Source organism: Danio rerio, chromosome 19 (assembly GCF_052040795.2).
Source record: "Danio rerio strain M-AB ecotype USA chromosome 19, GRCz13ab, whole genome shotgun sequence".
Classification (NCBI taxonomy): domain Eukaryota; kingdom Metazoa; phylum Chordata; class Actinopteri; order Cypriniformes; family Danionidae; genus Danio; species Danio rerio.
Window position 1 is genome coordinate 40,045,097 of NC_141039.2, and position 20,243 is coordinate 40,065,339.

Sequence of the window (20,243 nt, forward strand, 5' to 3'; positions counted from 1 at the left end):
AATTGGTTCAAATTTTTTTGTATTTTGTTTTATTTTACAACATGCATTGCTTTTATTTTATTTATTATTTTATTTTTATTTTTTAGTTCAATAAAATTTATTAAACATTTTTTCATCCTAAAAAAATCTAAAAAAAATATTCAGAATTTGTTGTAATTTTTCCTTATAATTACACACATTTCCATGAAACATTGCTGATGACATTGGCTTGTTCTTCTTATGCTCTTAAATTACTTAGATATTGTAATATACTTGGAAACTTTATGCTTTGAGTGATTGTAGTTCTTTCCCTTAGTAAAATCATTACAGTCAGAACTTTGTCTTTGTGTCTAATAAAGCAATGCAATTTTGATAGAGTGTGATTTTTGTCAATTTTTCTATTTAACAATGCAATTTTGGCACAGTACTGTTTAAAGTCAGATGTTAATAATTTTTTTTTTCCAGAATTTTATTTCATTTCTTGTTTCTTTTTTACATGTTATAGTGCATGTTATTACAATCCCACGCTATCTGAAGTAAGAATTCCATGTGTTAACATTTAGTTTGTCTTTTTAATGGTATTATATACACTATACCTGACAAAAGACTTTCAATCATCACAAATACTGCAGAAGACCTATTGGAACCCGCATGGACCCAAGATTTTTACACAAATCAGTCAAGTTTAGTGAAGAAAAAATCATGGTTTGGGGCTACATTTAATATGAGGGCATGCAAGAGTCTGCAGAGTGGATGGCAACATCAACAGCCTGAGGTATCAAGACATTTGTGCTGCCCATTACATTACAAACCACAGAAGAGGGCAAATTCTTCAGCAGGATAGCGCTTATTCTCATACTTCAGCCTCCACATCAAAGTTCCTGAAAGCAAAGAAGGTCAAGGTGCTCCAGGATAGGCCAGCCCAGTCACCAGACATGAGCATTATTGAGCATGTCTGGGGTAAGCTAGAGGAGGCATTGAAGATGAATCCAAATAATCTTGATGAACTCTGGGAGTCCTGGAAGAATGCTTTCTTTGCCATTGCAGATGACTTTATTAATGAGTGATTTGAGTCTTTGCAGAGATGTATGGATGCAGTCCTCCAAGCTCATGGGAGTCATACATAATATTAAATCTTTTTCCACTGCACCATGACTTCATATTCTATACAGAATACATTATTACATACTAATACATTATTTCTGTTAAGTGACAAGACTTTTGTCTTAGCAAAGTCAGACCTTACTGTCCTAATGAAATAATTAAAATATCAAGGCATGATCATATTTTAATTTGGCAAAAATTGTGTAATCTAGAGGTCTTTGCCTTTCATATAGGCCACTTCTGATACCAATAACTTGACAAATAGAAGTCAAGTTATTATTTGTTGTTCCTAAAACTTGGATAGGCAACAAGACAGTTTTGGTCAATTTTGGTAAGATATAGGGCCCTATCATACACCAGGAGCAATGGGGCGCAAGGCGCAACCCAATAGTTTTTTGCTAGTTTAAGCTTGGCGCAAGTGTGGTTTTGAGGCGTTGTGCCATTCTGTTTAAATAGCATATGCATTTGCACTCATATGTGCGCTCATAGGCGTTCTGGTCTAAAAAGGAAGGCAATCGCCTGCAGGTTTTAGACCATATGGGGCACAGCAGGTGTTTTAGGATATAACTCAGGTTTTTGACCACACTTTATTATTATTGTTCATTTATTCGTTTGCTGGAAATTAGAACTGAGTTTAGAAATACTTTTGAAACAAATCTTTTCACTTAACAAACTAAATTAATTATTTATAGGCTAATTGATGTCTGTGCGTAAAGGTTTCCCTATCCACGAGAGCGAAAGTGAAAGTAGATAATTTATCTGTCATTCTCGCGCGGTAGATGCTCTGTTTAACTGTTTTCTTGCAAGTGAAATGCTCAGTTTTTCCACTTACACTTACTTAACATCATGTAAATAGCAAATGCGCGTATGCTGGCCCTAAAAGGGAATGGGAGATGATACTCTGATTGATTTATTCTCAAAACACACCTATAACTCATTAAGAAAATAAACTAAACCATTTTAGACCATGCACCAAGGCGCAAAGCGGATTTTTCCGTCCTTAAACAAAAAGGCAAAAAGGCATTCTGACACGCCCTGAAAGCAAAAGTATATATATATATATATATATATATATATATATATATATATATATATATATATATATATATATATATATATATATATATATATATATACTATTTACTAAAATATCCATACATGGTTGTAATTTTTTAAAAATAATTAAACATGGTTTAAAGTTAAACTGTAATTAAATCTGCATGCATATATTACACTAATTACTTTAACTTAATATCTTGTCTCAGCAGTTTTTTTTTCCCCTTTTATTATCTTCATGCAGAGCAGTCCATGTTTTATTCATTCGTTCATTCATTCATTCATTCATTCATTCATTCATTCATTCGTTCATTCATTCATTCATTCATTGTATTTAATAACATTTAATATTTTATTAATACATTATTTATTATTTATTTATTTCTTCATTTTTGTCATTTGTTTGAATTGATATGGAAGTCTATTATGCATTGTGTTTCTAAAGCTCAATGGCAAAGTCTTCTGCTTGATCTTTATTGACAGAGAGAGTCTTTAAGTTGATGAGCTCTCAGCCGGTAGTTTTAAGTATCTGGAGCTGGTCTTTCCCTCAAGGCGTCTACTGGGAAAATAAATGATCTGTTTATTTATTCAGTTTAATAGCGGCATTATTCTGTCAGTGGCTGTGGAAACAGGGTGTGGAGCTCAGGGACCTCATGCTGGCAATGGAAATGAGTGCTGCTTTCTTCCTGGGGTTATTCATGTGCTGGGCTTTACCACTGATCTGCACATTCAGACACACACATGTGAGCCGCATGCTGATCCATACGGGATTTTATGAGGAGGGAGTGGGAAGGGTGGAAGGGTGCAGGGAAGTAGAGAGGAAGGAGAGTAGAGTGGTGTATATAACGCAGACATACATTATAACGAAAGGTTGATCACATTATATGCATTCTGCTTTTTTTATACTGTATTTGTATGTATGACATATGGTGCTTTATTTATTTGGTTTAAAATAATATTAAGTAATATTTAAAAATATAATAATAATAATAATTATTATTATTATTATTATTATTATTATTATTATTATTATTATTATTATTATTTATTCATTTATTTTCTTTTCAGCTTAGTCCCTTTATTAATCCGGGGTCACCACAGCAGAATTATTGCCCTATTATTATTATTATTATTATTATTATTATTATTATTATTATTATTATTATTATTATTAGTGATGGTATTATTTTTATTACTAATATTATTATTATTATATTCCTTCTAATACTACCATTATTATTATTATTATTATTATTATTATTATTTTTTTTTTTTTTTTTTATTAGTCAAGAAAGCAAATATATAAGATCTATGAAGCATTGTGAATGACACAATTAAAATAAAAATGCCTGAAATATGTAAAACTATTAATTTAAAGCCATTAATTTGTCATATTTACACACCAATGTAAAATAAATAAAAATAAACAACCAAATAAATAAATAAATAGATAAATAAATAACAATTATAAATAAATTGATAAAAAAAATAATATATAAATGGATACAAACATGAATAAATAACTAAATAACTAAATAACTAAATAAATAAATAGGTAGGTAGGTAGGTAGGTAGGTAGGTAGGTAGGTAGATAGATAGATAGATAGATAGATAGATAGATAGATAGATAGATAGATAGATAGATAGATAGATAGATAGATAGATAGATAGATAGATAGATAGATAGATAGATAGATAGATAGATAGATAGATAGATAGATAGATAGATAGATAGATAAACAATTAATAAATATATATTAATATATATTATTAAATAAACAAATATATCATAGAAAATATATTTTAAAAATGTTTATTGAATTAACGAATATTTATCAGACTGACAAAATATAATTCAAATTTATTGCCATATATACCATTTCAATTACATCGTTCTCTTTGCTTCACGGGAGTGGTCGAAGCTTAAGATCTCTGTTGGTGTTCTTTCCTAAAATAAATCCAACAAGATGTGATAGCGTCATTACAATTACTTTAAAATATCTGAATGCCTCATATTTGGTTTGTCTTTTCTTTTTGTTGTTGTTATTTTATTGACAGTAGACCTTATGGTCCAACAACACTACACGTTTTGTGCCCGACTCACACCTGAGGATCATACTCTCCAGCACTATTTGAGATAATCCAAAGAACATCTTGCGCTTCTTCCTAAGAACATCTGAGCATCTGAACATCCTGTTTTAATGTGTTTGTATGTGTAGGTGTCCAGAGAGTCTGCGTCCAGAGACAGTAAGACCGTGTCTCCTGCCCTGCAAGAGAGACTGTGTGGTCACTCCATACAGTGACTGGACTCCCTGCCCATCTATCTGCCAGACAGGTACTTCAAAACACAAACACACACACACACACACACACACACACACACACACACACACACACACACACACACACACACACACACATAGACTCATGAAGCCTACATTTTTTCTACCTAATGTGGCATCTTTACTGTTTAACCCTTTGATGTTTTGCTCAAAATATTTGAGTTTCTAGATTTGATTTGATTGAATAAAGTTCAATAAATGTTTATTAAGTACATTTCCAATCTTAAGAAAACATTACAAAAGACTAATTTGTTGTAATTTGTTTTTTAATATATGAAAATATATTTAATAAACATTAATTGAGCTAATGTCATTAAATAAAAAAACGTTGACCTTTTGATGTTTTGCTCAAAATATTTGAGTTTCTAGATTTTATTTTATTTTTATTTCATTTTATTAGTTCAATAGATGCTTATTAAGTATATTTTCTTTTACAGAAATAACACTAATTAATTGTAATTTTTTCTAATATCTAAATAATATTTAATAAACATTTATTAAGCTAATAAAATTAAATAAAAAAACATTGACCTTTTGATGTAGTGTCACTGTGGCGCAGTGGGTAGCATGATCGCCTGACAGCAAGAAGGTTGCTGGTTCGAGCCTCAGCTGGGTCAGTTGGCGTTTCTGTGTGGAGTTTGCATGTTCTCCTTATGTTGGCATGGGTTTCCTCCGGGTGCTCCGGTTTCTCCTACAGTCCAAAGACATGGCATAAATTAATTAAATTAGCTAAATTGGCTGTAGTGTTTGTGTGTGAATGCAAGAGTGTATGGGTGTTTCCCAGTGTTGTGTTGCGACTGGAAGTGCATCAACTGCGTAAAACATATGCTGGATAAGATGACGGTTCATTCCACTGTGGCGACCCCTGATTAATAAAGGGACTAAGCCGAAAAGAAAATAAATGAATGAACCTTTTGATGTATTGCTCAAAATATAAAATAAGAGTTTCTAGATGAGATGTTTATTTTATTTATTATTATTATTATTATTATTATTATTATTATTATTATTATTTATTTTTACTAGTTTAATATATGTTGTTTTAATATATTTTCATTTTAAAAATATATTACAAAAATAATTGGTTGTTTTTTCTTAATATATATATATATATATATATATATATATATATATATATATTTATAAAAAAAAATATATATATATATATAATATTTTATATATAAAATATATATATATATATATATATATATATATATATATATATATATATATATATATATATATATATATATATATATATATATCATTCATCCATTTTCTTGTCGGCTTTGTCCCTTTATTAATCCGGGGTCGCCACAGCGGTAAGAACCGCCAACTTATCCAGCAAGTTTTTACACAGTGGATGCCCTTCCAGCCATAACGCTTCTCTGGGAAACATTTAATAAACATTTATTAAGCTAATAAAATAAAATAAAAACTTCTGCCAATATGAGTGGATGACACAGTGTTTAATACAATACAACATCATATGAGTTAAAGGGGAATAGAAAAAAGATTCTCAATACTGTCATTTATTGACAGAAACCCTTTTTGTCAGCTTTCAGCGTTCTGTCAGAAGGGATAAGAAACAGATTTTTTGTGCACAATCGCTCTCTATCAACACCATAAAGAGGTATTGTTGCTTGGCAACCCTGTCTATAGAAACCAGAACAAATAAGCCAATGATATCTGAGCAGCTTGTTATATGAAGCAAATGAGCTTTTCTTGTTAAAATATTTTTTTCCAGTGAATGTTACACACCGGTAGGTTTTGTATAAATATTGGCCTATTTAAGACCATCGGCTCAAGTTTTTCTCACTCAGCAGACACTCACTCACCTACAGTACAGAATAGTAAATGCTTCATTTAAATGTATTCTTCTAACTATCCTTAAAGTTGACATGACGTTTTTGTTGTCCAGAAACAAAAACAAAGCAGGCTCATTAGAAGTTTGACGTTCTAGGTAAAATAAAAGCTATGGCAGTATGACTTTTGTTCCTTCTCACACTAATGATATATAAGAGCAATATTACACAAGTAGCAGTAGCAGTGCAATATGGCTGTATATCAGCAATGGTGTGAGGCGTGCGCTGGCGCAAAGTCACAGGCCGAGTGCCTTAGTGTCCCACCATGGATGGTATACAGTCGTATCGCACTGCTACTATTGTGATATTGCATTTATACAACAGTTCAACGGCATGATTGTGTATATAAAGAAGAAAATCAAACATGGAAAGTCTCAAAAGTACTTTTGTACAAGGAACTTTCTTCCGCCATTCATTTACATTTGCAGCTGACAGTCAGAACTGCAGAAGTCGTTGCTTGCTCACCAATGTCACTTTAAAGCTTTATTTGAATTCTCTAGCATAATGTCTAAAGTGATGACAAAACAGATGATTTTGCTCATATTTTAACATTATAAGGCTGAACGGCATGAAATGCCATTAGTCTACAGAGATGTCTCCCAGTATTTTTCTGTTGCAATTGGGATATCACCATAATTAACCCCGCAAAAGCTAAAGCAAAGAAAAAACTACCAGATTACTATGGTACAAATACAACAATACAACATACAAAGAGAGAGATCGACTTAGAATGTGACTTACCTGATTTATAATGATTTGAACAGCTGTAGTTAGAGCTGTAATCGGGCTTTAAAAGTTAGGCCCGACAAGTACATTTTGACTGACAGCTTTTTAAAAGCCTGAACCTGTTTATAGCCCGACATTATTCAAATGTGCTCATGCACACAGCTGTTTTGCCTTTTTCACGAGTCGTTTATATGTTTTAGCATAATTTATTCATAACAAACGTAGGCTGTAGGCCACTTAGAAGTTGGAACAAAGAAAGAAAATAGAATCTGAAAAATAAAAAATAATGCCAACATTAGCCTGTATCTGTCTACATAATGCATTTATGTTTTAATTAATATTTAGTTATACTTTGAAAATCCTTTACTCAGCAAGATTAAGCTATGTGTTTTTGTGAAGGAACATATTAAATCCACTGAAAAGTCCTGCGCTCACTGAGCAGCACTGAACACCCTTTCACTGCTGCTGTTTTGGGTAGGATTGTTTGTTCATCTTCCACCAGCAAAGAACATCCATTTCATTTTTCATGACGGCAGTTTCAATGTAGTGAGTGACCTCGTCATCTTCCCTTTCCGCTTGCTGTACATTGCTGTTTAGCGATCTGCCGTAATACGCAGTGTATGAGCGCTCGCCGAAATACCTTGGCAGCTAGAATGAGTGTTCTTTTTGAACTGGCAGCTGGCCTGACAGCGGTCAAAATTTGCTCTTTTTTACTTTGCTGTCATCCTCATTTGTTTCATCTTTTCAGGGATGGATTTTAATGTTGTAACAAACGATTTGATTACTTTTTCGCGCTAATCGAGCATGACTGTTCATTTACTGCGCAAGCCCAAGCCTGACCCGACTCCGTCTAAAATTATAGAAATTAAGCCCGGACCCGACTTTTTATGCGGTCTCTGTCACCATCTTGTGGCAGACTGTCAACTGTCTTTGCTCTGCTCAGTATGACAGGTTGATGGCCACTTACGTGCTGAATCTCAGAAATTATAAATATTTAAAATAGATCCTTATAAATAAACTACATAGTTGCAATCTAAACAACTACATTCTCGCCTAAAAAGCCTTAAAATTTTATTATTTTGTCTCACAGCTTAAATATTTGTCTAATTGTATAGTCCCTCTTTAGTCCTAGTGTGGGCGGAGTAATACACGAGAGTGAAGAGGCTTTACAGGTGCTGATATTACTTTAATATCTCACGGCCAATGTCAGCCAATCATATATTAATAACAGCCAATCATATTTAGGATCCAGACAGATTTATTGTATAAACAGAGATATAGATTATTGTCATGTCGTTTTTTTTTTTTTTGTTTTTTTTTGTATTTTACAGAATACAAATGCTATAAATGCTATAAAATGAATGAATTATTAGATTCACATATTTATGGATGCTTTCACAGGATGGAGATTTTGAAAGTATGAATCACTGAACCAAGTTTATAAAAAAATCTAAAAAACAAAGCTCATCATTATCATTTCAGTTCTCCATTGCATCTAATATTGAAGTCATTAAACCACAGAGCAGATGGGTGTTGAGATGTGCTACCATTTTCAGATTGATAAAACCTAAGGTTGGCTGAAAACCTTGTTAAATTCAGCACAGCTATACAGAGACTAATGTAGCGATTATTTTTTTGCAAGGTTCCCTATATTTATTCATGACAGTTTCATATTTTGTCTCCATCCTCTTGTGTATATCCAGGTGGTTCTGTGAAAAAAAAGCAATCAAGGAAACGCATTATCATTCAGCTTCCGGCAAACGGTGGCCAAGACTGTCCAGAAGTGCTCTTCCAGGAGAAGGACTGTGATGCTTCATCTGTTTGTCCAGGCTACAGGTAATTCAAATATAGACACTTCTTTAAACAAGTTGCTAAATAAAGATACAATATATGCATCAAATGTAAATGTTGTGTGAAGGGATGTCGTTTTTAAGTTTTATAAATATATTATACGTCATTATATATTACATTTTTTTTATTTTAGTAAAGCATGTGTATTGAAGTATGTTGTATACATACAATATATAGTCAACTTGAAATTATTAATACACCTGGAAAATTTGAGCAAGTCCAGGAGTGTCAATTTCAAGCTTGAAGACTTACAATACATCACTTAATATTATGTTTTGTGCTAATATGATCATAATTGTTGTTCAGCAGTTTGGCATTTAAAGAATAGACATTTAGTCATTCAGTCTATTAAATAATATACACAATGTTATATACACAACCATACATATAACTATTATTTACTGTACATTATGTACATGTGAACATAATACAGTACATATGTTAACCGTAAATGTACAAATTTGTCATAAAATTGGTCAAAAAATGTATTCTGATTTTTAAAAATTCCTTCACAAAATATTTAATATACCAAATGTATTAATGTTTATATATATATATATATATATATATATATATATATATATATATATATGGTGGCTGTATATCAAAACTGTTGGGAGGTGTGCGTCCCACCAGTGATGATTTACAGCCATATCACACTGCTACTCGTGTGATATTGCGTTTATACAACAGTTCGACTGCACAATCGTGTATATAAACAAGAAAATCAAACACAGAGAGTCTAAAAACTCTTTTTTCTTAGAAACTACTTTCTTCCGCTATTCATTCACATCTGCCGCTGACGTCAAAACAGCTGAAGCTGTTACTAATTCACCAACGTCACTTTAGAGCTAGTGTTTGAATCACTCTATAGCGTAATATCTAAAGTGATGACAAAACAGCTGATTTTGCTCACACTTTAAGATTGTAAGGCTGAGCGTGACATGAAATGCCATCCACCTACAGAGATATCTTCTTACAGTGTTACAGTCTACAGTATTTCTCTGTTGCAGTCGGGATATCACAATAATTAACCCCGAAAAAAGCAACGCAATCACTACCTGACTGCTGTTGTGTTTGCGATAAAGAAAAACGCTAAACACATGCAGATTTGCTTCTTTCTTTCTGCCAACACAACACACATTTCTGATATGCGAGCAAATCTGTTTAAATACAGCACTACAACATACAAAATAGAGAAATAAACTCTTCCGGGAGTTGTCCGGAAGAAATAAAAAACAGGATTGTTGCAGGAGATTGGTCTGAAATAGTTGGCAGGTATGCTTACCAATTTAATAATGATTTGATCAGCTACAGTTAGAAATCAGACTGAGCAGAAGGCCTTATTATGCGGTTCTATCGCCATCATGTGGATAGAAAACGTGAACCGTCTTTGGTCTACTCTATGGCCGGCCAACGGCCATCGAGGAGCTCTCTCAGAAATTGTAAATATTTTTAAAATAGGCACTATTCTTACAAAGAAATAGTTGCAATCTAAACACTTACATTCTCGACTAAAAAAAGCCTCAAAAGTACATCATGTTGCCCAACAGCACTAATATTTGTCAAACTGTAGAGTGTATCTCTGCTTGTTCCTGACTGTGGGCGGAGTAATACACAAAGGTGATGGGTGAAGAGGCCCTTGTGTGATGTTACTGGCAAAATATTGCACGGCTATCAGCCAATCAGATTCAAGAACCAGATAGAACTGTTGTATAAATATATATATATATACTCACCGGCCACTTAATTAGGTACACCTTACTGGTACCAGGTTGGAACCACTTTTGCCTTCAGAACTGCCTTAATCCTTTGTGGCATAGATTCAACAAGGTGCTGGAAATATTTCTTAGAGATTTTGGTCCATATTGACATGATAGCATCACGCAGTTGGTGCAGATTTGTCGGCTGTACATCCATGATGCGAATCACCCGTTCCATCACATCCAAAAGGTGCTCTATTGGATTGAGATCTGGTGACTGTGGAGGCCATTTAAGTACAGTGTAATTATTGCCATGTTCAAGAAACCAGTCTGAGATGATTTGCTCTTTAAGTAGCTGGAAGTAGCCATCAGAAGATGGGTACACTTGGTCCAAGTGCCAAGAAATGTGTGTGTATATATTTTAAATGTCCTATCTGTGCTGTAGGTGGAAAACCCACAAGTGGCGCAGGTGTCAACTGGTGCCTTGGTCCATTCGCCAGGACAGTCCCGGAGCACAAGAGACTTGTGGACCAGGGCTACAAGCCAGAGGTACAGAAACATCCCCCTCACAAATGAAAGATTCTGATGAGATAGTCTTATTTTAAAATAATACAAATCAAGAAACACTGGACGTTGCTATTATTTAATTGAGATAGAAAGACATTAGGAAAGATTTGTTGACAAAAGCATTGTCCATGTAAGAACTTTTGAATGTTGTTTTAAAATTGTGGACAAATTTAATAAGGGAAATGCTTTCAAAAATGATTGGTGTAAGCATGTTTTGCTCTTTGAGTGAAAGATACAGTAAGAGACTGTCTGCGTGGTGTATTCCTGCTCACTTATTAACACAAATGCTTCTTTAGATATCAGTTTCTCAGCACTGCTTACATTAACAACCATTAGCTGTAATAGAATCCCTCAATAAGACTGAAGAAGCAATCCAATACAATAGCTTTTACCCTCGTTCACTGATATATATCTGGATCCGTCCGGCTACTCCAGTCAATAGGCGTTTAACCGTGCAATCAATCACAAGATGCTTATCTTTATTCAATGTGTGTGGCTTTATGGGTGAGAGTGGGCTGATGTTTATCAGTGCCTTTTTGTTCTGTTTTTATTTCTGGATTATTATGCCTCCAGACTAAGACTTGAGAGTGCTAACACCAGTGCACCTACGCTTAGATAGTGGAAATAAAACCTAATAAAAATAATAATACATGTTTTGTTACTTAGAAATTAACATTTTGACAGTATAGCTTGAGTTAGGAGTGCCAGGAGCACCAGATCATAATTCAAGATCCAGATCATAATTTACTTTTGTCAAGAAAAACTGTATAATTTTATGATTTGTTGTTCATAATAACCACAAACAGACTCACTACAATAGTGCATTTGTTTCACATTTTTACAAATATTTATTAATGAAAATGTAGTAATTATATTATATTACGCCCCTTTTACACGGGGCTTCAGCATCAACGCTTGACTGAAGTCGTGTCTGAAGTTGGGGCTGACGCGATCGTCATAGCAGCATCAGCCAATGAAATTCAGTGAGCAATAGGCCACTGTCTAGCTGGTGTATTTGCATACAGTGATCTGATTGACTGACGCTTCCATCGGTGCTTGAAAAGCTGTCCCAACTTCTGCAGTGAGCAACTCCTCGGAATCAGCGCAGACGGATCCAAAATGCAGTTCGGCAACGCCTAATGACACCCATTCAACGTGAATAAGAAGCATTGATGCTGATGCCCCGTGTGAATGGGGCGAAAGTCATTTAATATATTGAATGTATTAAAGGGATAGTTCACCAAAAACAGTTATTGACTTAACTTTTTTCAAACCTTTGAGTATCATTCATACATTTTCTTTTCAGTTTAGTCCCTTTATTAATCAGGGGTCGCCACAGCGGAATGAACCGCCAACTTATCCAACATATGTTTTATGTTGCGGTTGCCCTTCCAGACGCAACACAACACTAGGAAACACCCATACCTTCATTTACACTCATACACTTGGCCCAATTTAGCTTATTAAATTAAACCTGTACCGCATGTCTTTGGACTGGGGGGGGGAAACCGGAGCACCGGGAGAAAACCCACGTGGGGAGAACATGCAAACTCTTCACAGAAATACCAACTGGCTCAGCCAAGGCTCAAACCAGCGACCTTCTTGCTGTGAGGCGATCGTGCTACTTACTGTGCCACTATGGCGCCTCCTTGAGTCTCTTTTTTCATAAAAGAAAATTGTATTTATTTTTTTAAATATATTGAAATGCATTTAAAATGTATAGAATTCATTAATAATATAATTAATAATAAACAATATAAATATACATATAAAAAAACTGATAAAATATTAAAATAATAGATGCTTTAGATCTCCATCCACATGTCAGGTTGGAAATGTATTTTTGTATATCTGTGTACATCTTTAAATATTTTTTGATATATGGAGCTTGGGGCGTCACAGTGGCGCAATGGGTAGCTTGAGCACCTCACAGCATGAAGGTTGCTGTTCTGGTTTCCTCCATAGTCCAAAGACATGTGGTATAGGTGAATTGAATAAGCTAAACTGTCCGTAGTATGTGTGTGTGCATGGGTGTGTATGAATGTTTCCCAGTGATAGGTTGCAGCTGGAAAGATACCCCAGATTAATAAAGGGACTAAATAGAAAATAAAAGGAATGAATGAAAATTTATTTATTTATTTATTTATTTATTTTTGCTATTTTCAAAAAATGTGTTTAATATTTTTCCCGAGCATATAAATTTGGGGTACTAATTTTTGAACTATTATTGTAAGTTATTTTGTTAGATTAGCTCCAGCTTTGGCTTCAGTGCTGACTAATCTAATATATATATGCACAAATATAATATTGTAAAATTTTCTAGGGAAAATATTAATTTAAATGAGAGATTTGTGGGGGTGTACTTATATATGCTGAGCACTGTATATGTATATAAAGTATGTTTTAGATAGAATATATATTTTTTGTCATAAACTTTGTGTCAAAGACCGTTTACTCTCAGTCTGGAGCTGTGCTTTATATCTCTTTCTTTTTCTTTTTCCTCCAGCCGTCTCGTGTAAAAAACTAGATAGTGGACCAGCAGATGTGGCGGCGTGTCTGAAGTTTGCAGGTCCAATGCCTCAACTCACTCAGTCCTGCCAGCTTCCATGTCAGGACGACTGCCAGCTGACCGCCTGGTCCAAGTTCTCCACATGCGCCGCTGATTGTGTGGGCGTCAGAACCAGGAAAAGGACTCTAGTTGGTAAGTGCTGAATGATAACATCCTAATGCAATGTCCTTTAACAGGCTGTTCTCACCCGCTGCTCTTTCATTAGAAGTGGATTAAGTTCCCAGGTTTTTATGTTTTATATTGCATTTACATAGTGATGGCTTTGACTTTACATTGTTATACATTTATTATACATATATTGCTGTTCAGAATATTGGGTTGCACAATGTTCTTAAAGTTTTTAAAGAAAGGCTCTTCTGCTCACTTAGACTGCATTTATTTGATTATTTATATATATATATAGGGCGAGGCAGTGGCGTAGTAGGTAGTGCTGTCGCCTCACAGCAGAAGGTCGCTGGGTCGCTGGTTCGAACCTCGGCTCAGTTGGCGTTTGCATGTTCTCCCTGCCTTCGCGTGGGTTTCCTCCGGGTGCTCCGGTTTCCCCCACAGTCCAAAGACACGTGGTACAGGTGAATTGGGTAGACTAAATTGTCCGTAGTGTATGAGTGTGTGTGTGTGAATGTGTGTGTGGATGTTTCCCAGAGATGGGTTGCGGCTGGAAGGGCATAAAAAAAATTGCTGGATAAGTTGGTGGTTCATTCCGCTGTGGCGACCCCAGATTAATAAGGGACTAAGCCGACAAGAAAAGGAATGAATGAATGAATATATATATATTCATTTCTGAGAGCGTAGTTTATATATATATATATATATATATATATATATATATATATATATATATATATATATATATATATATATATATATATATATATATATATATATAAATATATATAAACTACGCTCTCAGAAATAAATGTAAAATCTCTTTCAAAAGGTACATTTTTGTTTCTAACAGGTCCTTAAAAGGTACTTATTAATACCTAAAGAGTACAAATGTGTACCTTACAGTATCTTAAAGATACAAAAGTGAACCTTTATAGTCATCTATGGTGAAAAATCTACTTTTCAAGGTGTTCGGACAGACATGTGTGTAGATATAGTGTATAGACTGTCATATTGGGGTGATATAAACACACCCAGTGCTTTTTTTTTCTTCAATTTAACAACATAAAAACGGTGGACCAATTGGAGGGGTTTTCAGACCGACCGCAACTTGATGTAGGAGTGCTGTCCCCCCGCCTACCGAATTGATTGACAGCTGCGTATTAACAGTAGTCACGTGTATAATCATATCAACAAAAGATGTGATGTGCGCAAATCAACTGGGAATAAAAGGTCTGTTCAGTTTGCTAGAATCAACAATCATCATCAAATGTGATCAAGAAGAGTGAGTTTTACAAGTTTAAAAGGTTTTAAAACAGTGCATGTGTGTAATGAATTACAGCGATTTACTTCAGCTTTACTTTATCACCACAGCCACTTGTCAGAACAATTATAAAGGAAGACGCTTCAATCCCCGTTTGTGGACGTTAAATCAGGTTTATATTGTACATGAGCATAACAGATATTCATACAGCAGTGAGCAATAACCTGTACCCTGTCACACATGCGTGGAAAAAGAGTCCTAAAGCTAAACACACGCACTGTCTGTCTCTGTGTGTCTCTCTCTGTGTGTGTGTGTGTGTGTGTGTGTGTGTGTGTGTGTGTGTGTGTGTGTGTGTGTGTGTGTGTGTGTGTGTGTGTGTGTGTGTGTGTGTGTGTGTGTGTGTGTGTGTGTGCGCGCGTACGTGCATGTGTTTGCGTGTGTGTGCATGTAAATTTAACTGGGTGGACAGGCCAAAGTACATAAATAAGAGAAAATGAAAAATATGTAAATACAGTGGAAGTCAGAATTATTAGCCCCCCTTTTATTTCTTTTTTAAATATTTCCCACATGATGTTTACTTCAGCAACAACTGAAGGTTTTGAATGAGAAGCTGTAATGCAGCTGTGGCGGGAATACATTTTTGGCCTGGCGCCCCACCATGGAAGCATAAATGTAGCAGAAATCATGTATGTTTAAGAGTTTGTTCTCCCAAAAATGAACATTTGCTTCCAAACCTTTATAAGTGTCTTTCTTCTGTTGAACACAAAAGAAGATATTTTGAAGAATGCTGAAAACTTGTAACCCTTGGAAGAAAAAGAGAAAAAAGTGTTTGTTCTGATGTTTTTTTTTTCTTTTTTTTCTCTTTTTCTTCCATTTGTATGTAATCTCAATTTGTGTACCTTTTGCATAATATTACAATTAAAAATTAACATAAACACAGAATAAAATTAAAACAAACAATTATATATATATTTTAAATAAACTTGTATATATAATTATATATCAATAAATGTATGACATGTATTATAATTGTAAAAGTGTAATGTTATTTATTCAATTAATATTTAGTGCTATAATAATTAGAAAACTGGGTGGTGGTGATGTGGGAAGCTGAAAAATGTAACAAAATCTATCCATCTTGGATCTACAGGTAACATCCTTGAGAACTATGAGTTACAAAGAGTTTTGCATAAGGTTTTTCCATTGAATTCATTTGCCTGCACCTGACCTTAGCTAGAAATGTGGTTTAACCTTTTGTATGAAGTGCCATGAGAAGCTTAGTTGGTTATTTAGAGGTTAACAAAACAACAGCATGCGTGCCAAAGGTCTAATTGCCCTTTGAAAGACCTGCTGTAAGTCCAGCAACTTTGCTAAAGGATTTCACAAGATTAGAGCCATAGGTCTTTCAATTTGGATAAGTCTGCTAAATCATGATTACCAGATCAGTGTGTTTTCACCAACAGAGCCTGATACTGTTACTCTGATTCTGTTTGGGGTGCACTCCTTATCATATTTATTTACCCAAACTAGTGGTGCAGTTATCTTGATTTTTCATAGCCAGTTCTGATTACGGATTTTTTACAAACAAATTTGGGTTATTCCTATTACTGATTTGTTTATTTATTTATTTATTTATTTATTTATTTATTTATTTATTTATTTATTTATTTATTTATTTATTTATTTATTATAAAAGCATTAAACAACAAAAAAAAAACATTTAAAATGAGTAAATGAACAAGGAGCTAATTTGCTTTATCACAAATTGAGTCCATTAGAGGAAACCACTACATTTAATCACAATCCACACAATTAAAATATGTAAATTATCTTGGGCAGGTAGTGGTTTAAATTTGATTTAATCATTTCTAAATAGAAATAAATATAAATTATTAGACATAAAATAAACCTGCATCCAAATAAATTAAATTAAATTAAATTAAATTAAATTAAATTAAATTAAATTAAATTAAATTAAATTAAATTAAATTAAATTAAATAGATAAGACTAAAAATAAAATAAATTGAAAAAAATAAACCAAATAAAATGTAATACTTTGTATTAAATTTGATTAAATTAAAAACTGATAAAATTAAATTAAACTAAATTTAATTAAATAAAATTAAATAGAAAAACGTATAAAATTAAATTACATTAAATTAAGTTAAATTAAATTGAAAAAATTATAAAATAAATGTAGTAAAAATGTAATAAAATTAAACTAAATATAATTTAATATAATTAAATTACATTTTAAAAACTTACAAAATTAAAATTGAATTAAATTGAAAAAAAAGATGATAAAATAAAATGAATAAAATTAAATAAAATTATATTTGAATTAAATTAAATAAATTAAAACAGTAAGCAAAATGAATAAAAAAAATTTACTCTTTTCCAGGAGTGGGAGCTTACAAAGCAGCAGGAATAACAGCATTTCCTTGGATAATACTGTAAAACAAAGTAGCTGTGCTGGTATTTAATATGCATTATAAAGCAAAAATCTAAATACAATCTACATTTTTCTGAGGACAGTAGATTTCCTTAATAGTTCCTTTGGTTCTTGGTTTGTTTTTGTTTTTTTTTGTTTTTTTTTGTGCATCACAAACAGTGAGCCACTTTGTCATTCATGTATAGTCACTGATTCATGTTTCTGGCAATAAATTACAACAAAATAATCCATACAAAAGATAAAAGTGCATTGGAAGAAGTGCATTGGCTGAAGCCAGCGTATATCACATTAAGTATAGATGTCTACTCTAGCTTTAGAAATAGATTTTTACAGATGAATTTTAAGGGATACTCCACCCAAACATTTTTAACCCTTTAAGGTTACATGCTAACTAACTGAATGACAGGGCTGTGCGATGCGTGAGGGCAGCAAACATGACATAGCTTTCAGTTATGATGAACATCACTAAGATATAAAACAATAATTATAATACAATTTAATAACAGTTATAATATAATAACAATGCTTTATAGATAAAGGTCTATGGTACTGCTAACAATGACTTTATCTTGCTGGAATTTATGGCTGTTTCACTTTACTTCAGGATGCATTAATCCCGTTCTGTAGGTCTATTGGAGACATTCGTAAATATTCCTAGCAAATCTAATAAGTGTTGGAGGCATACTTATTACATAAATGCACTAAATCGCATTTCAGCAGCGTTTATTTGAGAGCGCATAAGAAAATCTGTGCTTAAGCATCTGAGGCATATGAGGCTGTGCAAGAAGTTTTGTGCATAAACAGAAGAAATCGGTGCGCAAGCAAAGAGATTCCAAAGAGATTACATAAATGCAATCTTGACTTGAGACTGCGCTCATGACATTTGTCATTGGTAGTTGGAAGATCTGTGTAAAAGGCCTGCCGCCAAAGCTAGAAAAAATCCTAGAGGAAACACTGAGATATATCCTGTTTTTGTTTTTTTTTCCTTTTTTAAACAAATAACTCCAAGTAATCGCCCAAACATGAGCTATTAATGACACTAATAAGAAACAAAGGCATTACTCGTACAATTAATTTATACTGTATACTGTTGAAAACATCACAGAATCTCAGAAGTACAGTAAGAAATCAATGTAAGTCAATATTTGTCACACTTATAGAATATTGTTTTGTTTTGGGATTTTTTTTTTTTTTTGGGCTCCATTTTTCTACAGAATTTTATCAGTGCCATATGTATGGATTAGAGATTGTTAGAATTAAAACATAATCTGGTTTCTGAGTGCATCTCTAACCCAAACATTTTAATTGGATATGAATGGATAATGCCTCTGTAACTTTCGGTCAAACTGCTATTCTCTAACTTCTGTCTGATTTTGCTGTCATAGGTAAAAGCAAAAAGAGGGAGCAGTGTAAAAACACACAGATGTATCCTCTGAGCGAGACGCAGTACTGTCCGTGTAACAAGTACAACGCTCAGCCGGTGGGCAACTGGTCTGACTGCATCCTGCCTGAAGGACGTGTGGAGGGTCTGCTGGGGATGAAGGTTCAGGGCGATATCAAGGAGTGCGGTCAGGGTTATCGCTATCAGGCTATGGTGTGCTATGACCAGGACAACCGACTCGTGGAGACGTCACGCTGCAACAGTCATGGTGGGTAAAAACATACAAAAAAACGAAAGTAACTGCTAATCTAACTTAGTTTAATGGCTTCAATACATGGTGATGTGAAGGACCCTATCATACACCCAGCGCAATAAGGTGCAAGACATGTATGGCGTGATTTGTTGCTATTTTCTGACCACCGTAACCCTTGTTTCTGGAAAAAAATCCATTTGCACCATTTTGTAGACTAATGGGTGTGCTAGTCTAAAATGGAGGTGTTTTAAGGCGCATTATTGGTGCTTTGCTATTTTGAGAAAGTGAAATAGACTGCATAATGAACCCTCCAAAAGCAGGTCTAAAGTCCAGCGCAGAGCGTGTTAGTTATGGTCCTATGTGGGTTCAAACGCTTACACATTGCTTTATACGCAGAGGATGTACAGCAATACACTAATATCTTTACATATGAAAACATTAAAGGATTAAAATATTACAAATATTATTATTTTCTATATAAATATAAAAACCACTGCATCCATGCCTTCTTCATGCCTTTTTTCATTTCATTTATGACAAATTGCATTTGTATAATGTTATAATTATTAGTATTATTTATTATATGCTTTAATTTAATAAAAGCAAGGTTAGATTTGTTCACCTTTCGGGTTTTGCAGACGTTTGCGTCACTATATGGGGCATTAGAGTAGGATGTGTGTTTGGATTCAACTCAGTTTTTTGGCCACACTTTGTTATTATTGTTCATTTATTTGTTTGCTGGAAATTAAAACTGAGTTTAGAAATAGTTTTGAAACAAATCTTAACAAATAATAATAAATATGTGGGCTAATGGATGTCTTAAGTTTCCACCATTTCCTTATCCACAAAAGTAAAGTAGTAAAGAGAAAGCAAAGAGAAAGTAAAGGAGCTGAATGGAGGAGGCTTGTTTTTTATCCTCGTGCAGATGGTCTGTTTAACTGTTTTCCCGCTAGTAAATCATTTAGTTTTTTCACTTACAAAGTCTGTCATGTCAATAGCAAATGAACAATAGCATGATCAAACTA

General features: G+C 33.5%; 1 protein-coding gene across 1 annotated transcript in view; it reads left to right on the forward strand.

Moving 5' to 3' along the window:
* thsd7aa (thrombospondin, type I, domain containing 7Aa) overlaps positions 1 to 20,243 on the forward strand; it is a 215,681-nt gene that overhangs the window by 144,539 nt on the left and 50,899 nt on the right. Inside the window, 5 exon segments of the mRNA NM_001122760.1 lie at positions 4,359 to 4,474; positions 8,776 to 8,908; positions 11,072 to 11,175; positions 13,700 to 13,894; positions 18,970 to 19,233. Of these exon segments, the coding sequence (NP_001116232.1) occupies positions 4,359 to 4,474; positions 8,776 to 8,908; positions 11,072 to 11,175; positions 13,700 to 13,894; positions 18,970 to 19,233 (812 nt within the window).